The sequence below is a fragment of the Triturus cristatus genome, chromosome 6 (genome assembly GCF_964204655.1).
Source record: "Triturus cristatus chromosome 6, aTriCri1.1, whole genome shotgun sequence".
NCBI classification, from domain to species: domain Eukaryota; kingdom Metazoa; phylum Chordata; class Amphibia; order Caudata; family Salamandridae; genus Triturus; species Triturus cristatus.
Window position 1 is genome coordinate 1,792,890,249 of NC_140589.1, and position 20,544 is coordinate 1,792,910,792.

The 20,544-nt window shown below is 41.3% G+C and overlaps 1 protein-coding gene across 1 annotated transcript in view; it reads right to left on the reverse strand.

The window, feature by feature from the left end:
- LOC146822013 (cysteine-rich secretory protein 2-like) overlaps nt 1-20,544 on the reverse strand; it is a 143,416-nt gene that overhangs the window by 110,683 nt on the left and 12,189 nt on the right. Inside the window, exon 3 of the mRNA XM_085613115.1 lies at nt 17,070-17,183. Coding sequence (XP_085469241.1) covers nt 17,070-17,183 — 114 coding nt within the window. The remainder of the gene's footprint in view (nt 1-17,069; nt 17,184-20,544) is intronic.

A 20,544-nucleotide genomic window follows, 5' to 3' on the forward strand; every position in this document is an offset into this window, starting at 1 on the left:
GGTCGTTGGTCAGTGTTGGAAATATTGAACTTATACAATTCAATCTGCTGTTCCAAAATCATGTATGGGAGTGAGGTTTGGGGATTTAGAAACATGTCCACTGTACAACTAGAGGAAAATAAGTTTCTTAGGAGGATTTTGCAAGTTCCTTAAAGCACCCCGGCCCATATTATCCACGAGGAGCTAGGGATTCCTTATATCTCCGACAGATTAAGTCTTAAGCCATTATTGTGTTGGATTAAAATCTGGACCAATCCTGAAGCTAGTCTAAGTAGAGAAATATTAATAGACTGTATTAACAGGGACAAAGGTCACAAGATACCATGGCTTAAATACGTTCAGGATAAACTGGAGTGGCTGGGTTTTGCAAGATACTTTAAGGAACCTACGTCCCTAACGCCGCAGATAAAAGCCACGATAAAAGCAGAATATACGAGGCGCATAGCCTGCGCCCGGGAAGATAGCGAAATATTGAAATGGTCAGTGCGATCACATATATTAACAAAATCTGTTGTAGGTCTAGAACCCTACCTGGCTCAGATCTATAATAAAAACGATAGATTTTTAATGACCAGATTCAGACTGGATCTTTTACATCATATTTTAGCAGTTCCTGCAGGGTTCACGAAAGATATTGGTTCAAAGGGTCCCTGTGGTTGCGATCTGGGATCTCCACAGGATACCCTCCATTTTGTATTCTTTTGTCCATTATATGAATACCCGCGGGCTCTTTTTTTAAAAACCATCCTAAGAGTGAATAAATTCACCCAAGTTAGAGTAGCACTCCTATACTTAAAACTCTCCGCGGAACCTTTCACCTTGTTCTGTACTGTAAATTTTTTAAGATTAGCTGCTAAATTGAGGAAATCTAGAAGGGAGGTGTAAGTTACTCTGTTTGCCGGATACTGTTCTTGAGGCATCTGAATTAAAGCCCCTCCGTAAGGTAGTTATACATTGTACACAGAACAGGAGACAATACGTGGAGTTTGTGCAATTGATGTTTTGCAACGTCTAGAGTACTTGGGATGTTATAAGAAGTTCTTTTTATTTAGGCCACGGCTCATTTTAAAATTGATTGTTTTTATGTAAACTACGATCATGCATTTTAATCAATGTTAATGTGTTGGTATCCCATATCTTTATAGTTGTTAGCACACTGCACTTTATAAAAACCATGAATTTGTAATCTAGCACGAAGCTCAGGCCCAACTCTGCAATTGTTATCTTGGAATGGTCCATTAGATATGTTTTATTTTAATGTTTTATGATGAACTGCTCATATTATTGTATATGATATGTGTAAATACATTGCTCTTTGCCTGGATGTTTTAATATCCGAATAAAGATACTTTGATGATGATGAACTAATGCTGGAGTAGTTGGATTGGCAGGGCAAACTCGTTGTCACTGGTGATTTTAACTGTACTCTGAATTATGCTATTGACTCAACAAATCGTTCTGCCTCGCCAAGAATGAGTAGAGTACGGCAATCAATCTATGAGTTTGCCCAACTTCATGGTCTGTCGGACCTATGGTGTACATTATACCCCACGCTGCCTGGGTTCATGTACTATTTCGGGCCACATCGTCACTACTCGAGAATTGATTTAACTTTTGTGAGTAACAGCCTTTTAGCAACATCTCAAATAGAGGTGTGCCCGCGGATAACATCAGACCACAATCCGCTGCTGATTAGCTTTCGGTTTTTATCCTAAGTGCAGTCTGCCATTTTAATTTCCTAGATATCTGTTTTCTGACCAACAGTATGTCCTATATATACAAGGGGTCCTCACTGAATTTTTACAAATCAACATTGAAACTGCATCTTCCCTTATTGTATGGGATACAATGAAGGCTTATCCACTCAGGAATATATCCATTGCTCAAATAAGATTTCTTTAGGGAGATGGAAAGATGCTTCTGACACTCTTAAAAAATTAGAGCTCGCTCACGCAGAGTAGATTATAAATAGCGATGCAATATATTGCTCTTTAATTAATGCAAGGGAGCTTCTGACTCACCAGTTTAAAGAAAAAGCTGCAGCCGCCTATAACAAAACCCGTTTGAGCCAATATGAGTATGGCAATTAAGTAGGTAAGATATTGGCTTACCAAGCGGCAGATAAAAAGGCTAAAACTCGTATGGACTCAATTCGGGGTAGATATGGCCAGCTGTACAATTCTAATAAGTCAATATTAGACCAGTTCTCTCCATCTTACCTTGCGTTGTATACTCAGGATGTTCAGATAGATGCCACTCTGGTGGAAACATATCTATGACTTGGAGATCCTCATTCTCTTAGCTTGGAGGCAGCCGTAAATCTTATACAAAATATAACAGAAGAGAAAATCACAATTGCGATAGCCTCATTACCATGGGGTAAGGCCGCTGGGGATGACGCTTTGCCAGTAGAGTTTTATATAACTTTCAAAAATTCTGTTCTTCGACTATTCATGTATGGTTATCAATCAGATTGGTGAACACGTCGTGGCCCCTAAATTTTGGGATTGTACGAGTATTGTCTTCTTCCTCAAAAAAGGGAAGGCTGCGGATGAATGCGGGTCTTATTGCCGAATTTCTCTCATTAATTCAGATGCCAAAAGTTTCGCCAAAATCTTGGCCAACCGTCTTGCTCCTTATATGCCAGATCTGGTATCTGAACACCAACACGGATTCATAATCGGCAGGGTTACTACGGCACATGTCAATACAGCCATAACAGCTATTGATATTGCCGATAAGACCTCTAGCAACTTGGGGGTCATCCTTTGAGACGCCGAAAAAGCGTTTGACAGGGTAGTATGGGACGCGTTGTGGAAGATCTTGATTAATAATGGACTACCCGATCGATTTATGAATTGGATTCAGGCTCTATATATAAAACCGCAAGCTAAATTGATTTACGCTAACTCGTACTCTGCTACATTTCCGATACAGCGCGGCACAAGACAGGGGTGCCCACTTTCCCCCTTGTTCTTTGCCTCATATATTGAGCCATTCAGGCACAGTATTCACTGTATTTAAGACTATCGCTTATGCGGACGACATTGCTATATTTACATCCGATCCAGCAACCGCATTAAGTATAATAGAGGAAGAGGTGGGAATCTTTGGCGCCTTCTCAGGCTATAAATTGAATGAACATAAAACACAGGTCCTACATAATTTAGCATCTACAACACTTGTCACTGGTGCTTGCCGCATCGTAACATATTTGGGAGTCCAGATCACTACTAATATAGACCAACTTTGGAAACATAATTATAAAACACTCTAACAAACAGTTATTAAGAAATTTAGGAGATGGAATAATTTGCCTACAACCATCATAGGCAGAGCTAATATAGTTAAAATGATCATTCTACCTAAGTTTCTATACTTATTTCGGGCAATTCCCCTAAGGGTACCCAACAATTTTTTTTTTAAATTTGAAGGGGCGATTAGTAGTTTTATTTGGAGTCATGAACAGCCACGCAGGCACTACACTCACTCATGTTTCCTTATAAGTTAGGAGGTTTACAATTGCCTGATTTTAAACTTTACTTCTGAAAAGCATTCACTGGGCTTTTGCAAAGTTTGCTAATTGATAAACTCCCACATAATGGTCTTTTTGTGGCTCTTGACATAGATACTAGGGTGTTTCTATTCAGGGTAAATGTCCCCAGTTATTACAAAAGAGTCCATTTTAAGACAATCAGGGATATGGTTTGCATATGGAATGAAATTCTAAATTATTCAAAGCTTTCCTTTGAAGACTTCATTAATCATGAATACCTTAATTTGTGGAGTAATCCATCTCTCCTGGACATATTTAATGACCTTACAGCACGTAGTTGGGCAAGATGTGGGATAGAAAGATTGGGTCAGCTGTTTGATCATAGCGGTCTCTTAACTTTCTGGGACTTACAACGATCTTTGATCTTCCCTACCAGTCTTTCTTTAAATACTTACAAATTCGAGACTATCTCCTTAAATGGCAATATTCTCAAAATCCATGTGCTCACTCATTACTGGCATACTATTTAAATCCTTCGCTTAAAGCTAGAATAAGCTCTATCCATTCGCAGCTGTCCGATTTAAGGGAGTCAGATACCAGCCATCTAGCTAGTAAATGGCGTCAGAAATTGGGAACGATCACTGATGTATCCGAAATCACACTTGCATTGGATAATTTGGAGAGCTCTGTACTCTGTCAGTCTCAAACTGCAACAGTTTCAAACAATATGTATGTTATATTATACACTATAGAAAGTCTGTGGGTGGCAACAACCTCCACGAAGATCTACCACATTTAGGACATGCTGTCCTAAATGTGGTCAGAGGGCAGCAGATATCCTCCATATGTTCCATACGTGCTCTAGTCTACTAGATTTCTGGGAGAGGGTCACGTTCTTTGCTGGTCAATGTTTGTCTTTTACTACTAAGGAGGTCATTCTGGGGCTTAAGAAGCAGGATAATATTGCTACAATGCATTTTCTGACTATTGTATTAGCAACGTCTCTGTATCGCGAGGGGATGGATCAGTTCTAAACCTCCTACTCTATCAGAATTGCTTGCTCTTTTGTTAGATATCTACGAAAAAGTGCGTGCATTGGCTAAAACAAGATCCATTCGCCCAATGCAAAGATTTGAACGAATATTGAAACACTTTAGGTATTAATGAAGGTATTTAGTACACACCTATATGTTTTACGTACGCACTTAAATGTAGTTGTAGTCTTATTTTTTTTTTGCCTGAATTTGAAGGAATTATCTTTGTATCCGTTTTGTCTTGCTTTGTTTGTATCTGAATATGATGTACCCTTCATCATGAAAATAAAAAATTATTTAAAAAAAACAAATTAGATTTTTGTGTTTGTACAGAGATTATCCGAAACTAAGTTTAGGACTAAAACAACCAGAATGCTAAAAAAAAAACCTGCACTGGAAGACCCACTCACAAATGTCATTAGGAAAATTGTAAGGTATAATTTCACACCATGCAACATCCTGGGGCTGAAAGAATAGTAGTGTACTCTGTGCCTTAAGTCAGCTGTATCAGTAATACATTACAATTTCATCAGTGTCATATATTCTCTTTTTAACAGTGTGGACATACACGTATCATTGTATGCAGCTGTGACAGTCTATGTGTAAGTAGTCGTTAACATATATAAAAGAGTCGCAAGAGGGTGTCTCCCTGTAGCCAACACATATTTTACTGGGTTTTTGAGTAGTGTCTCAAAATGTTTGGCGATGGGATACTGTGTCACAAATGTGACAGGTATCCTGTCTGCTGCATTACAAGTGCCATAGGATATAATGTTTTATTGGGAAATGAGGATGCTGCCAACAAGGAACAAATAATGCATTTTCACCTGCTTTGAAGCATACCCACTGGCATAGATGGTGGTCCCCACATAGTAAGCAGGGGGTTCTGATAACTTAGCAGCATGGACACCGGGCAGACAGGTGGTACTGGAGGTGTATCGATTTGTGCACTGCTTAAATTACTAAAGCAGGTTGACGACTCTGGCCAGTAACACCTACACAAGCATCAATGACAGGAACGTGGAACCCTTGCAGGGTTAAAGTTGTATGCATCCTAGAACCAGGCCACAACAGTGAGAACAATTTTAGCTAGCCTGGGGGCTCTGAGTGCAGGGGTGCTTTTGCTGTCCTTGGTGCTGAAAGGGAGCAGCAGAAGGCACTGAGTTTACCGCTTGCGCTGTGCTTCAAGAAACAAGATGCAAAAGCACACAGGGGACACAGTTAACAACTTGTCTAGTCGGCAGCAGATACTGGTAAGCACAGGCTTGCAAGCCAAAGCATAAGATAGCCAGGACAACCAGGTGGGCACCATCTAAGATCTCCACCTGGGTGCATGCCACATTGCCCTCGACATGAGAATTGTGGCAGAGGTAAAAAGGCATGTTGTTTGATATTACATATGACATATTTTGGTGGTACCATAATGGACCAAAGTCATGGCCCGCCTGCCAAATGTAAAAGCAAGCAGAACTTAGATTTAATCACAGCAGAGAATACTCGGTCTCCACTCTGATTGAACCCCTCCACCTGCCTTGTGGAGTAAGGATTGTCAGAGGCAGACCACTAATAGAGAAGGGGTTGATAAACTATGTGTTGTGGAGAAAGGACCTTCAGTTTTATAATGGCTTGACAAACATATTTCATGTATCATATTAGACCCCAATAGACCTGAGCAAGTTTTGATCACTGGCAGAATGTGGACCTTGAAAGAAGCATTCCAAAGAAATGTCCCCATATATTTTCTGGTGAAAGGTGATGTTTGGATGGAGATTCCCATAGAAATATACTCAAAGAAGGTACAGTTCCTGTGGCTCACAAACAAGGACAATTCCACTGGGTATTAGAAATTAGGCAGATGGGGAACTGGACAAGTTACAGAAAAGAAACATGGTATTGAAGCAGTGGAGCCTGCAGAATGGATTTACCATATGGTCATGACTTGATGGGCTAGTGATAAGGTTGTGTGTGGATCTTAAAAACCTGGTCAGAAATATTCAGGTGGATACATTTTCCTTACCTAACCTTAGTTAACTTTTAACCAAGACCACTGGGTTGAAATGGTTGTCCATGATCGCTTTAGCCTCTGCTTACAACCAGGAACTCTCTGCCACCCCCCTCCCGGTCACCTGTGGCGTTCCCCAGGGATCCTCTCTTTCCCCCCTGTTCTTTAATCTCTATATCTTCCCTCTTATCTTCGCGCTTCAGCAGCTGGAGGTCACCGTGTACAACTACGCGGATGATCTCCAGCTCATCTTTGATCTGTTCTCCTCTCCCCTTTCTGTCTCTAATTTCCAGTCTACCATGACATTTATCAGGGACTGGATGAACCACAACCACCTTAAGCTGAACCCGGATAAAACCGAGTTGGTTCTCACCGGTGGTTCATCCAGCCCCTGGAACTCTCTCTTTTGGCCCCCCTCTCTTGGGCCCGCACCTTCCCCCTCAACCACGGTTAAAACACTGGGTGTTAAAATGAATAATCACCTCACCCTTCACCCGCAGATCAGCTCCGTGGTCTCCTCTTGTTTCCTCACTCTCCGCACCATCCGCTCCGTTTCCCGCTTCTTTTCCCCTCAGGCACTCAAGATCATTATGGCCGCCCTGGTGATATCAAAACTGGATTATGCCAACACCCTCTATCATGGCATTCCAGCTTACAGCCTGCGAAGACTTCAGTCGATCCAGAACCAGGCGGCCCGGCTGGTTTACGGCCTCCCACGCTACCACCATTCCACCCCCCTTCTCAGGGAGCTTCACTGGCTTCCCGTAAAAGAACGCTCCCTTTTTAAGACGGGCTGCATGGTCTTCCAGGCCCGCCAAGGCACTGCCCCCGCCTTTATCTCTTCTTTAATCAAATCCTATGTTCCCACAAGACACCTCCGGTCTTCCTCTAAGTCCCTTCTTCAGATTCCCCGCTTCACACGTAAAAAGTGGGGTGGGGCCAACTTTTCCACCTTGGCTCCAACCTTCTGGAACTCCCTTCCTGACCATCTCCGTTCTGCTACCCAGTACCTCTCTTTTCGCAAAGATCTAAAAACCTTCCTCTTCAAACAGGCTTTCCCCGCTTAGCTCTCCATTCTTATCACTCTTGTCTCTCCCCTCAGTTGCCGATCCTGCCCACTAGCGCCAAGAAACCGCATGGTGTACGCTGCACTTTAGAAATGTTTTAAATTAGAAATTAATTAGAACTTTTGCACCAAAACAGTAAGAAATTACCAGCTTTTCTTAATCCTTTTGGGTGTTTCTAGTTTGTCCGCATGACTTTTTGGGTTGGCCTCTGTGGCAGTAGTCTTCCAAAACTGTGCTCCACCGGTCCAAAGAATAATCCATTATAAATCCTGCCTGATTGAAACCTGAAATGCCCGTCAACTAATGAGCAGCAGTCCTACTGTCTAGAGACCTGCAGAAATGTTGTGGGGGGGGGGCAGGGGACTCTGGGCGGTGCTACCGCCTACCTGAAGGCGCTGCCAGGTCTGGAGCTGACATCAGAGCAGGGAGAGCTGAAGTGCACAGAGGTCTACGCTTCCTGCCCTGGCTCCAGACCCACTACAGGGCGGTATGCAGCCCTTTGTTTTGGGACAGGACGCAGCCCTTTCAGATGTAAAGTATCAGCACCTCCCTCCCATCCTGCTCAGGATTACCGATCAACATGCAGATGTCTACTCAGGTTCACCTACCCTTCCTTTGTGTGTGGCTGTCTAGCGGGAATACATGAAGCCAGCTGTCATCCACCCCAGACATGTATTCCAGAGATAGGCGGAAGGTGCCTAATGGCTAAAGTAAGTAAATATCAACTTTATAAAGGGCATTTAGTAAACTGTAATTTAAAAGTCAACTTCATCATGAGGTGTGAGTCCATTGACATCACACTTGAAAAGTCTATCTCTTCAGAAATGGGAATTAGACTTAAAAGATCCAATAACGTAATCATAATGTTATGCTATTGGAGGGAGAGATAGGCTTACCAGTAGTGAAAAACAAATTGGGTGCTTTTCAATACCAAGACATGTAAAACCTAAAATTACATGTTCTACCTTTTAAATACACTTCACCCTGCCCTGTGGGTTATACAGGGCCTACCTTAAGGGTGACTTATATGTAGAAAAAGGGAAGGTATAGAACTGGCAAATAGGTTAACTGGCCAGGTCGACATGGCAGTTTACAACTTCATACACAGGATCGGAAGTGACAGGCAGAGACATGGTTAAGGGGCTACAAGCAGGCTGCAGGCCCTCTAGTAGCATTTAATTTGCAGGCCCTGGGCACATGTAGTGCACTTTAATGTGGACCTATAACAAAATTAAATATGCCAGTTGGGTATGAGCCAATGTTACCATGTATAGAGAAGAGAGCAGATGCACTTTAACATTGGTTAGCAGTGGTAAAGTGCTCAGAGTCCTAAAGCCAACAAAAACAAGGCCAGAAAAAGAAGAGGAGGAAGGCAAAAAGTCTTGAGTGTCCCTTAAGAGAGGGGCATTTTCCAACTTCCGCCATAACATCACGAAGATGCTAGGGGGCCTGATGCGGTCCACAAATCTTTGGAACACACTGCCTCTCTCGGTGGCGTGGCGGGTAGTGGTGGCAAAATGATCTTCCTGCCTTTACAAAATCCAGAATACTCTGCACATGCTTGCATGTGACATCTTCAATGTATTGGATACTCTACTGATATCCTTAGTGTGGGCAAGAAAGAGAAGCAGAGCAGCGATGTCTATACTTAAACTAGGCTTAGAGGAGGGCGCTGTGGGGTTACCTGGCATAGAGTTGCACCACTATGTCAAGAAGCTGCAAAACAAGATGAATTGGGTGGTGAAAGAGGACAACTGGGAAAAGTGACTTTTGATAGGAACTTGTGGAAACACCCCTCCTAAAAGAGTTACTTATGAGATGGTCAAGAGTAGCTGGAAATTTCCTGTACATAATACAACCAACAGCTGATATCTAGTAAAGGGTGGTTAGCAGGGTGCTGAGACAACCCTGCTTTGTGCAAGATTTGCATGTTTGGCCATTGTTGTCATTCTGATGTATTAGTGAAGATATGTTGAATGTATGTTGGAAGGAAGGTGGCTGTAAATAACTAGGAGACCTATATGCTGGAGAACGTCTGCTTCTGCAGGAGCCTGCGATGTATTGTCAGCGGGGACTGGCTACTTTCTACAGTATGCTAAAATTTCAGAGACAGCATGGGAAATATGGACAGGGATTCTGGAGACTCTCCGACAGTCGGAGACATTGCAGGTGGTGCAGATGGTGCTGATTGTGGGTTCTGTCCGATACCTGGTTTCTATTTTAAAAAAGCACTTTGATGGGGCAGGTTTGAGGTAAGCCCTAGATTCTGACAGGTCTGGATGGAAGAGCTGGGGGAGCAGAAGACAAACAAAGAGTGGCAGACAATGTGTATATTGATTAAAATTGTTTCATACAATGCCAGGTTCAGACAGATACATTTTAATTAAGTCCACCGCACATAACTGACCCCCATCAAACTATGTAGAACGTAGAGAGACAGGACAGTAAGTTTCCCCGAGATGTGAAATAGTTGGAGCCTCCTGTTTCCATTTGGCCTGGCTGTGTCCGAGAGTGCAAGCATAAAAGACAACTGCTTTGACACAGTGGAGAGTTGTGACAGGCATTATGTTGGAGGACGACCCGATAAAGTACCTTTTGGGTATTATAAAGCAGCACCGTAGAAAGAAAATGCAGTGGACATTCTTACAACTTGCACTTGCTACATGATGAACCGAATTTATTTTAGTACTCCACCATCCTTAAGAAGGTGACCAAACCAACATTGCACCTTGAAACAGAAAGACTCTCAATGGTTCTCACCAACTGCTCTTTGGGCTTGACACCATCCTTTGTTAGCGTATGTCCCAGGTACTCAATCTAGATTGATCCTATATTTTGTTTCTCTAAACGTGAGGTCCCCCTTTCTAAACCTTTCCAAGACTGACCTCAACCTGCAGTTTTATTCTTCCTGTGTAGAGTCATACATAAAGACATCATCTGGTAAATTTTAACACCAGGTATACCTCCCAGAACATCTTCCATTGCTCTCTGGAAAAGGAGGCAGCCAAATTCAATCGAAAGGGCAACATTGTGTACTTAAACAATCCAAAAGGAGTGATAAAAGGTGTTAAGTCTGTAGATTCACTGTCTAGTTAGATTTGGTGGTACACATCTTTGTGGTCCAAAGGGGAGAACACAATTGAATCATTGAGTTGGGCAAGCAGCTCTGGGAAGGCGATACCTGTCTGCGACCAAAGCCCTGTTCAGAGCTCTTAGGTCCACGCAAAGCGTTACTTCCGCTGAAGCCTTACAAGCAAGAACCACTGGTGCAAGCCATTTGGTTCCTTCTGTCTCCATAATGATACCTTCCTCTTTCAACTTATTGAGTTCAGAGAGCATCGCCTGTCTAAAGCCAACAGTACTCCACGCAGTTTACATACCACCGGAGTAGGCTTCTCTTTGAGTACTATCTTGTGCGTATAATTTGACAGACCTCTTAAGCTTTCACTAAAAACTACTTTCATCTCACGGCGTAACGCACAAGTCAAATTACTCTCACCCTCATTGTTTAAGGCATTAAACTTCACCTTTCACTTTCCCTCCCATGGGCGATATATCTTTGAAGACAATACAAGTTTCTTTGTTGGGATCTAACATTGAGGTCTTTTTGGTGAAACCAGCTAATGATGCTGTTATCCTTACATGAGATGTATATCTTCCCTGCTGTCAAAGGTTCCATGTACTCAAGATGACCTATGAAGTCCTCAAGGTTAAAGGTTTAATATCAGGGTTGAACACCTCAACCTTTCTTTCAACCTTTTAAAATAGAAATCTTTGACAATCAAATAAATATTTGCCCCAGATTTAAACAGCATATCTATCTTTTGACCATTCATTTTGATACCATCTAGAGGGGAGTTACCCATATTTTGCCCAACCTGAAGCACCACCTGTCCGCAATGTAGATTGTGATACTGAAGCTCACATTCATTGTCAAACATGACTTCTTTCACTGTCTTAGTTTTTTGTTTTGAATAACAGTACTTGGCAAAGTACCCCAATTTTTTATAAATACAATAATTGGACAGCATTGAAGGACAAGACTTGTCATTCACTAGGTTTTCCAATGTGTCACACCTAAAATATTTACCTTTAAAAGGTTTCCTAGGGATGGAACTGGGAGGGTTGGAAGTGAGACTATCCATGCACTTTGTTGGAACTTTGCTAACATCATGTACTTGTTCTATTGGTGCCAGGCCATTTTCTTTTCTTCACCTCCACACAAGCAAGAGAATGTTCGATCTTTTTTGCAAGTAGCAACACTTCGTCTAACATTGGGTGATACTTTTGCCACAATTCTATGATCTTTTCAGTGTTGCAGCCCAAAATTATATGGTCTTGAATTCATTCCTCAAAAGTACCTTCGAACTGCATGTGGCACCCAATTTGCACAGGTCAGTGATATAATTCTCAATTGACTATTGCAGATTCTGGATTTTCTCCCGCAGTTGGACCACACTTATATTGTACTCACTTTTGGAAGATGGTGTCTGTCTAGTTTATTTATGCATAGTTCAAACTCATTTAAATCTTCTGATTCACTCCTCTCAATATAAGGGAGATGTTTGGACACATGCTGTCCTTTGGGGCATAGGCAGTGAAGGGGCAGAGAGGCTTTCCTCTCTGCACTCAAAGATGTTCTGCAGACACAGGCATAGTGCAAGAACACTTTCTTCCTCTTAGACCGCCTGATGTTAGTTTTCCTGGAGAGGACAAGAAACACCGTGGTGGGTGATATATTGCATCCTAACAGTAAATCTGCAGAGTGTCTATCACTCACATGCATGGTCAGACAGAATTAAGATTCACTGAATGATAAAATGATAAGATAAACAAAAAAATGTAACAAGAGTGCATTAAATATATCCAAGTCAACCATAGGATAATAGGTTTTCTGTTGTTCACAACTATATAAAGATATGAGAAGTCAAGGACACCATTGCTCTTTCACGCACCCGAGAATCTGCTGTAATTCTAAGAAACTAAGAAATGGAGAAAAAGAAAATAAAGAACACTAAAATTGATGTCCTTACTAACAAAGGAATAAAAGCTGCTGGCTACAGGTTTATGAAAGCGGCATACCGATGGTCCAGAGTAAAATGACGCTCTGTCTTAAACAGTTTCCTCAGTGTGGCCAAAGCAACTACAGCAAGTGGCTGACAGTGGTATAGAGGCTGCATGTAGTGTGCGTTCCAGCGTTGGATGTCTCCTTAGTGATGAAGTCACAGCTTGGTGAGTTGCAAAAAGACATTCAGTATGTCGGCGGCAGTTCGGAACAAAGTGAAGCTCAACAGCTTGAGGCGGACATGGCGTGAAAATTGAATAGCCTAATCTGGCTAGTACGGGCTATTTGAGTACCTGTGGAGACGTTCCAGGTGATTGTTCAATGGCTTTACTGTTCAAGTTGCTCAAATGCAGTTGGGGAACATGCACAGACTTTATATACGACAGTTAAATGATAGCACAGGATGCTCACATGCTGTCAGGGCTACACATGTTTTAAATATAATCCAACTGCATCTGCTTTATTTAGAGTGAGAAATTGGTGAAGCTAGTGGACAGCCCCAAAACCTTGGAGCACTCAACAGGCAAGCGCAATATCAGTACATTAAGTAACTCCCTATTTGAAGTTATAAACGTTTTGAGACGTTTCGTCTCTGACTCCTAGTTCGATCTGCTAATAGAAATCCTCTTCACAAATGGGTGGGTTCTTAAACAAAGCTTCTCTAGGTCATCGCCAATGTGATAAAGTAGGACACCAAGGTATAATGAATGTAGCCTGAATAAATGTATTGAGGTTCACTAGTGTGCAGGAAACGTCCCATCTACCACATCAGCCAGCTCCTAACTGACTTGCAATATACATTCCACAGAACGTAAACATTCTTCCAAGTACAACATTCTAAGGTCCCCTCATATAACTGACTCTGCAATATTATGTAGACTGCAACCCTTCACATCACCAGTATCAAGATATTACCCAATACTTGTTTTTTATTCACAAAATTTTGAGAAGATCCTGATTTTCACAATTCATGGAGGTTGCCAGATTTCCTGTTTTAAGCTTATCTTATTCTGTGCCACAGTTTTCTGTATACTGCGAAAAAAGATTGAAAATGTTTGCCTATTATTTCCCTCTCAGTTTAAGTTTTGCAAAGTTTTCCTGTGCACAATGGCACATGTATGCAGCATTTGTTTCTCCCAGGTCATATTGGTTGTCGAAAAAATTATAATTTTCAGTCAATCATTGGGAAACCACAAACACGTTGTAACTTCATGAATGACAAAATGTTTGTTAGAGCGTGTAAGAAAAAGACTTTGTTTCTCCAGAGACTGCTATTTTATTGCTCATGGTTCCAGAGTAAGCCTATCATAAAGCAGCATACTCAAAAGTCCATATGCTACAATGAGGATCTCTGTTTCCCGCCTGTGTTTTCCTTAGAGTTATTGTCTTGCTGAGAGCACCGGTTTTCTCACACTTACTTTTTCATGTCACTGCACGCTGTAGAGCAGTTTTAAACTACCATTTTAACCAGGGAAAATACACCTTTCGCCAAGCCTAAACCTTCTATTTTAATACTTATAAGTCACCTATAATGTAGGACCTAAAAGCTCATAGGTGCATGGTATTTAAAAGGTAAGACATGTGGCTTTATGTTTTGCCTGTCCTGGCAGTGAAAATCTACTAAAGTTGTTTTTCACTGTTGCAATCCCAAGGACTAACATTGGGTTGCCCTATTACATTTAATAAGTGCAAACTTTATATTGGGAGCAGGTAGAGATTTAGTTCTGGGTCTCTTATTAACTGTAATTTAAAATTCTCTTTAATGATAAAGTCAAATTTTAAGTTACAGTGATAGAAATGCCACTTTTAGAAAATGTACATTGTTTATCCAAATCCACTATGCCTTTCTGCCAGTAGCCTTGGTCACATGACCAGCTGTTGTGGGTTGGTGTATTGCTCTCATACAGTGAGACAAAAGAAACATAGGTGTGGGAAGGATGGGCCATCCTGACAGGATGGCTGGAGCAGAGCTGTACCCAGCCCCACTTAATATCAACAGGCTTTGCCTACAGCAGAACCTGATGCCGGGCCTGCCCTGCCTTTCGTCAACACACACTTTGTAGCCTGGATAAACCAGGGAAGGTAAAAACTGACCAGAACCAGTTTTGAGGGTAGGTTAGGGATTTCTCCAAACAAAGGCTGACACTGGGGATAAAAGTTGGCCCTCTTAGACCCCAGAAGGACCGACATTCTGCTTAAAGGACAGCCTCACTGTCTAAAGAAGGAAGATTAGCCCGTGTTTGCCTTTACCCTGCCAACCCACAGGGATTCCAAGAGTCAACTGGCTGACCAACTGTGAGAGCTTCAGGGCCACAGCAAGCTTCCAGAGACCTCTCTGTAATAGCCCAGCTGACCAGTTGCAACTCGACACGCCTGAGCCCAGATGCTGGTCTCTGCTCGGTGTGAGTCCTGGTCCCGAAAAGGGCCCCCCCCACCCAAGTCCTGACCCATTGGCTGGCACCAGTGGGAGCTCCTCCTGAAAGAAAAAGTTGAAAACCTGGAGTTTTGGCTCTTCGTGACTGCAAACAGGCTTGTTCGTGCCAAGGTTCAGCCACCCGCGATAACCGCCAACACAAAATTATTGCTCTTTGTGTTGAACAACGACAACCAGCAATGGGGGACTTGAAATTCGCATTAACAGAGACCGTCTTCGACGATCCACCAATGCGAAGATCCAGCGATGATCAGATCTTCATGCTAAAGTGACGACCATCTGCTCTTCTTGCCAAAAGCCTCCTCCCCGTGTCCCCCTCTAATGCAATTGGAACACCTTGCACCAGATTTTAGAAGGTCATTTCAGGGGGCCCTCTTCCTGACCCAGTAGTACACTTCTGCTGGCCTTAACTTGAGACTTACCCCGGTCTTTTGTGACCAGGTAAGATCAAGTGGCATTTTCTGGTTCTGGGTGCCATTCTCACAAAAAACTTTAAAATTCAATATTCTTTTTCTACTGATTGGATTTTTGTCTCTCTGGTATAATTTTATTTACTAAAATGTACTCCATTTTTTTATTGGCTTGGGTTTTTTTCTTGTGTTTAAAATTTATTACTGTTAGTGTGCTGCATAAATACTTTACACATTGCCTCTAAGTTAAAGCTGACCGCCTTTATGCCAAGCTACCAGAAAGCGAGGTACAGTTTTATTTAGTGGCTTTTTGTGGTTCACCCTGACAAGGATTGTGCTTATTTTTTTTATTGGGGTTTCCAATCCTTTAAACTAAAAACCTAATTTCGAACGGTATGTTTAATTAAGGACTCACACCTCAGGCTGATTGTAAACATTCATGTATATTTGTCTGAAATGATCGTATTCTTGCTGCAGAGTACCTATCCAGACTGAAGGAGTGTGCTTTACCACTAGAACTTGAGGGGTTATGTTCAAAAGGATTAGCATCCATTCACAGGAGCTCCAAGGTGCACCAGAAGCAACTCTCTCTCTCTCTGTCTCTCTCTCTTCCCAATTCCCGTCAACCCAGAGTTAGTCAGTAGTATGAGTTATCTCCTCTGATACTAAGGACTAACCTCAAAGGGAAGTGTTGGGAGATCTTGCTTCCTTAAGTCCTGGGAATTCACATGAGTGGCCATTGGCATGACAGTGATAGAGCAGATGACTATCCTGCAATTAACTACCATATTGCTCATCTTAAGTAAGTGGAGAAATGACTCTGATTTTCATTAGCCATGCATTGGACTCAGTATATAGAGTCCTGAATTTGAGGGTTAATGTATACAGAAACACTGAGGGCTGCCAAGTGAGGACGTTCTTCATGGGGAACCTGCAAAATGATATCCATTGCCTACTAAAAAAGTTTGCTGTCCAGAAATGGACTAAGGCCCATCAACTATGTTCCTCAAGGGCCAGACTGCAAGTATAAGTCAATCAAGTGTTTCAGGCCATCTGATTACAGGCTTTGGGCTGATCACCAGAGGGGCAATTAAACTGTGACTCATCTAACAAAATTAGTGAAATCTGGGTAAATCACTTTAGTTAGATAAGAAGGTCCTAAGTTGGAAGGTTCTCATGTGGTCGAGAATATGGGAGAGGAAAGGTTTAGCTTATTTTATTTATAGTGGTGGATTTTCAATAGAGGAGAATCTTCAGAGAGAGAATTTGGCACTTCCACCAAATCAAATGATTTTCCATTACTCACCTCTAATACCTAGGAACAGGTTTTGGATACTTAGAACAAGAGAAGAATAAGCATGCCCGGGTATTCATGTAAATGTTTACCACACACACTATAGATATAACTAATTCCTAGAGAGATGTGCATTGGAGACATTTTGAATTCTCTTTGATATAAGGTTAACAATACTAAAGGCAAATATATTTTCCTTTACATCCATGAAATTAACATTTCATCCCTAATTATTTTATTTAAATATCAATATAAAATGTGTCTCACAATTTTTTGCATGTCGGAGGCGGGTGGGTTGACGTCTCGCCTCAATATATTGTGTTTTTCGCAAATCAACTGTTGAACGGCAGCATTAGCAGTGTCCAGTGTAGGATCTTGGCTCTGAAAAATATAATCAATGTAAATAGTTGACCTAATGCAGTCAGAACAGTATGCATAGGGAGCCCAATTAACAAAGGTATACTTTTCGGTATTCACAAAGGTAAGTTTAGACCAAAAGTCTAACTTTACTATTTTTCAATATTCACAAAGGTAAACTTAGACCAAAACTCTAACTTTACAACTTTTCAGTATCTACAAAGGTAAACTTAGACCAAATGTCGAACTTTACTAGTACTAACTTACCTTTGTGAATACCAAATAAAAAGAAGTAAAGTTAAACTTTTGGTCTCAGTTATTCATTTGGTCTAACTTTATCTTTGTGAATCCGGCCCATACTGTAGTGTGCTAAGGTGAGGTTACAACAACCATATAAAGGGTACAGACAAAATGCAGTTCTCTTTACCCAGTCCTGCATCTCTGACAATCACCACCAATAGGCATTCCAGAGCGTTCCTTTGTTTTATGATGCCGGCTTTAGCTTTGAGATTTATTGTGACATCTCCTTTAGTTGAGCCCTTTAAGGTATGTTCTAAGCTAGTTAAAGACATCAGGTTCAAAATCTGATCCAATCAAAACAAGACATTGGTGGATTTGGGGGCATCCACAGTGCAATCCCTTATGATATTCAGTGTTTTTTGCAAGACATAAGCTTTTACATAACATAATTATGGTTTGCACGCTAGTTTATAATGTGACTTACTCCCTCATGTGAAAGATGTCTATCGATTTATTTTTGGGGGTATTTGTACATTTATTTCCGTATCTGGCCATGCTTTGTAGGCCCATCTTGATTGTGCAGTCATTAGTAACAGGAGTGTTTTAAAGCAATCTTAGTGTTATCACTTTAGTGTATGAATGCTGAAAAAAGATGCCAGTGGTTTTGTTGGGTTAGATCACTAAGCAGAGAGCGTATTAAATGGTTAACAGAAGTCTGCCCAATTGTCTTCACAGCATGGGTTCCTTTCCCATCTATTTATTTTGCTGTCATTTATCCTGTCTTCCTATTCATCTGCCTATAGAATAAAATGTTTCTCATGATTTAGTTAAGTTTTGTTTTTTAAATGGACACAAGTCGCTGAGTGTGTCTATGAAGAAGAGTTCTCTGGTTTGCAATCAATTGTCATGCCAGAAATTTCAGACACCACATCAACCCTGAGAAATGAAATTACGAAAGGACAGAGGTAAGATGACTGTGGGCAGCCCAGGTGAGGTATGTCCAGGAAGCCTAACAAATGAGATGGCTGCACAATATAAGAGACCGGTTCTATGAAACCTGTTTCAGATATAGCTTATAGTAGAAACAGGTTCCATATAGAGATGGACAGGAGATTAAAGCTGCAGAAATGAAGATAAGCACTGCTTGCAGGAACTCCAGGATATGTCTTTGGGATGCTACCGAAGACTGCACAAGGTTAGTGGTTAGGGTTCAAGGAATTAAAGAGTTGATACCTGGAGTCAACAAACTCTAATGGCCTGGACTCTTAAAAGAAGCCCAGTCATAGTAATAAATATAATATAGCTCTAGGAAATCCATCAGGGCCAGGGTGTAATGCTGTTTGTTGAAAGTTTCCAGGATCAGTTAGAATACACTTTATAAGGGGAAACATCCTTACCCCGCAGTCGCAAAAACGTCCAGCCTTTACAATGCAGTCACTAGCCCGACTGCAACGTTACCACACATTACATTAACCAGTAAGTCGTTTCAACAATTTGCTGAAGGGGGCGCATTTTTGGGATGGGGTTGGATTTTTAAGTCCAACACCTTTCCTACTGTTCTGTAGACTGGAGTTAGAAAAGTAATATTGACTGTTTCAAAGTCTAGTGCCCTCCAAAGCAAGTCATTGTTATGACATGCTTGGTAAAGTAACACATGGTAACATCGCAGTCGGGGAAATGACTGTGTTGTAAATTCATGCAGGTTAAATGCATGCAGGGTTCTGTCATACAACCTCTTTATATATAAATTCACTTTGAGCAGTCATTGACGTCTAAATGTGGAGAACACAAGTGGGCACTGACACAAGCATGCCTCAGTATCTGTGTACTTGATTCCCAGGTGGAGCACATTTTAAAGGAGTTCTGAAGAAGGCCAAGGAAAACAGAAAACAAAAAGATAGAATCAAAGAGGTCCAAAACGTCATTGCATTCTAAAATTATTCAGTGGGTGCACACAATTACCACTTACAGGTACTGTGAAACTCTGCATTTTTTAGGCAAGATGAGACTCGCAACCATTCACCCTATGGAAAGTGACCCCATAAACATGAAAAAAGCTCATCTAACTTCGCAGCACAAAATGGTCACAAGAAAATCTTCAGGGTCATCTAAACACAATATACCCAGTGCCACACTTAAGCCTAATTTAAGTATCTAATGCCAAATGATTTCCATTTAGTTATGGTATTTGAGGTTGTATGTGGCATGGACAGAATGGGCTATGTTCCTGCACTCAATGATTATTGTGACGCCTGGGTGGAACTTTACAATCTCCTGCAGCTGAACCACACATACACATTCTGTTTGAATTTACTGCACCGTTGTCTATTTATTTGTATCTCTGGTTTGAACCAGAAGCCACTTTGCAGTGCAAAAAATAATAGATGATCAATTGACCTAGGCCATCTTTTTCCAGGTATTAGGTATATGACAGACCTTTTGGAGAAGTGGGATGTCAGACATTTACTTTAAGCTTCTAAAATAATGGGAGATAACGTCACCTTGGCCAGGATGAAGAAGCAAATGTGTCTGCAGATGATCCTTGAGTGAGGATGTAGAACATGATTCATATGTAAGATACAGAGCTTTCAGTTTTTTTATCAAGAGGATTAAATTGATGGATGGTGGAATTACTGATCCAATTGAGATGGCTCTGATTTGTTGAAGAAATTAGGCTGACGTTTGTAGTTCTTGTCTTCTAAGACCGTGTGTATGATATTGCTGAATTGAACAGTGAAGTCTGTGGTGCTCTTGTGGATGTGTTGAATATCTAAAGAATGTAAAGATCTCTAATGATTGGCTAGGAACATTGTTCATTTCCACTTCCCCCTGAAGTTTCAACAACTGAATGTTCACAGCCAGGAAGTCCACAGGAAAATGAACATTGTACAGTCCTTTTGGAATTATCCTACCCCTGTTACATCAAGGAAATCCACCTCATCGAAAGACGGGCTTGTGTACATGATGAAAGTGGTAAACATTCTTCTCTGAGAAAGGAAGATACTAATGTATTGATTTTTTTTTTTAAACATAGTTTTATTGGTTTTCAAAGTTTGCACATTTCATAAAGTGGCGTAAGATTGCATAATACTTCCAACAGACGTCTTACAATATTACTTACAACAGGCTCCAACATTTCCTACTC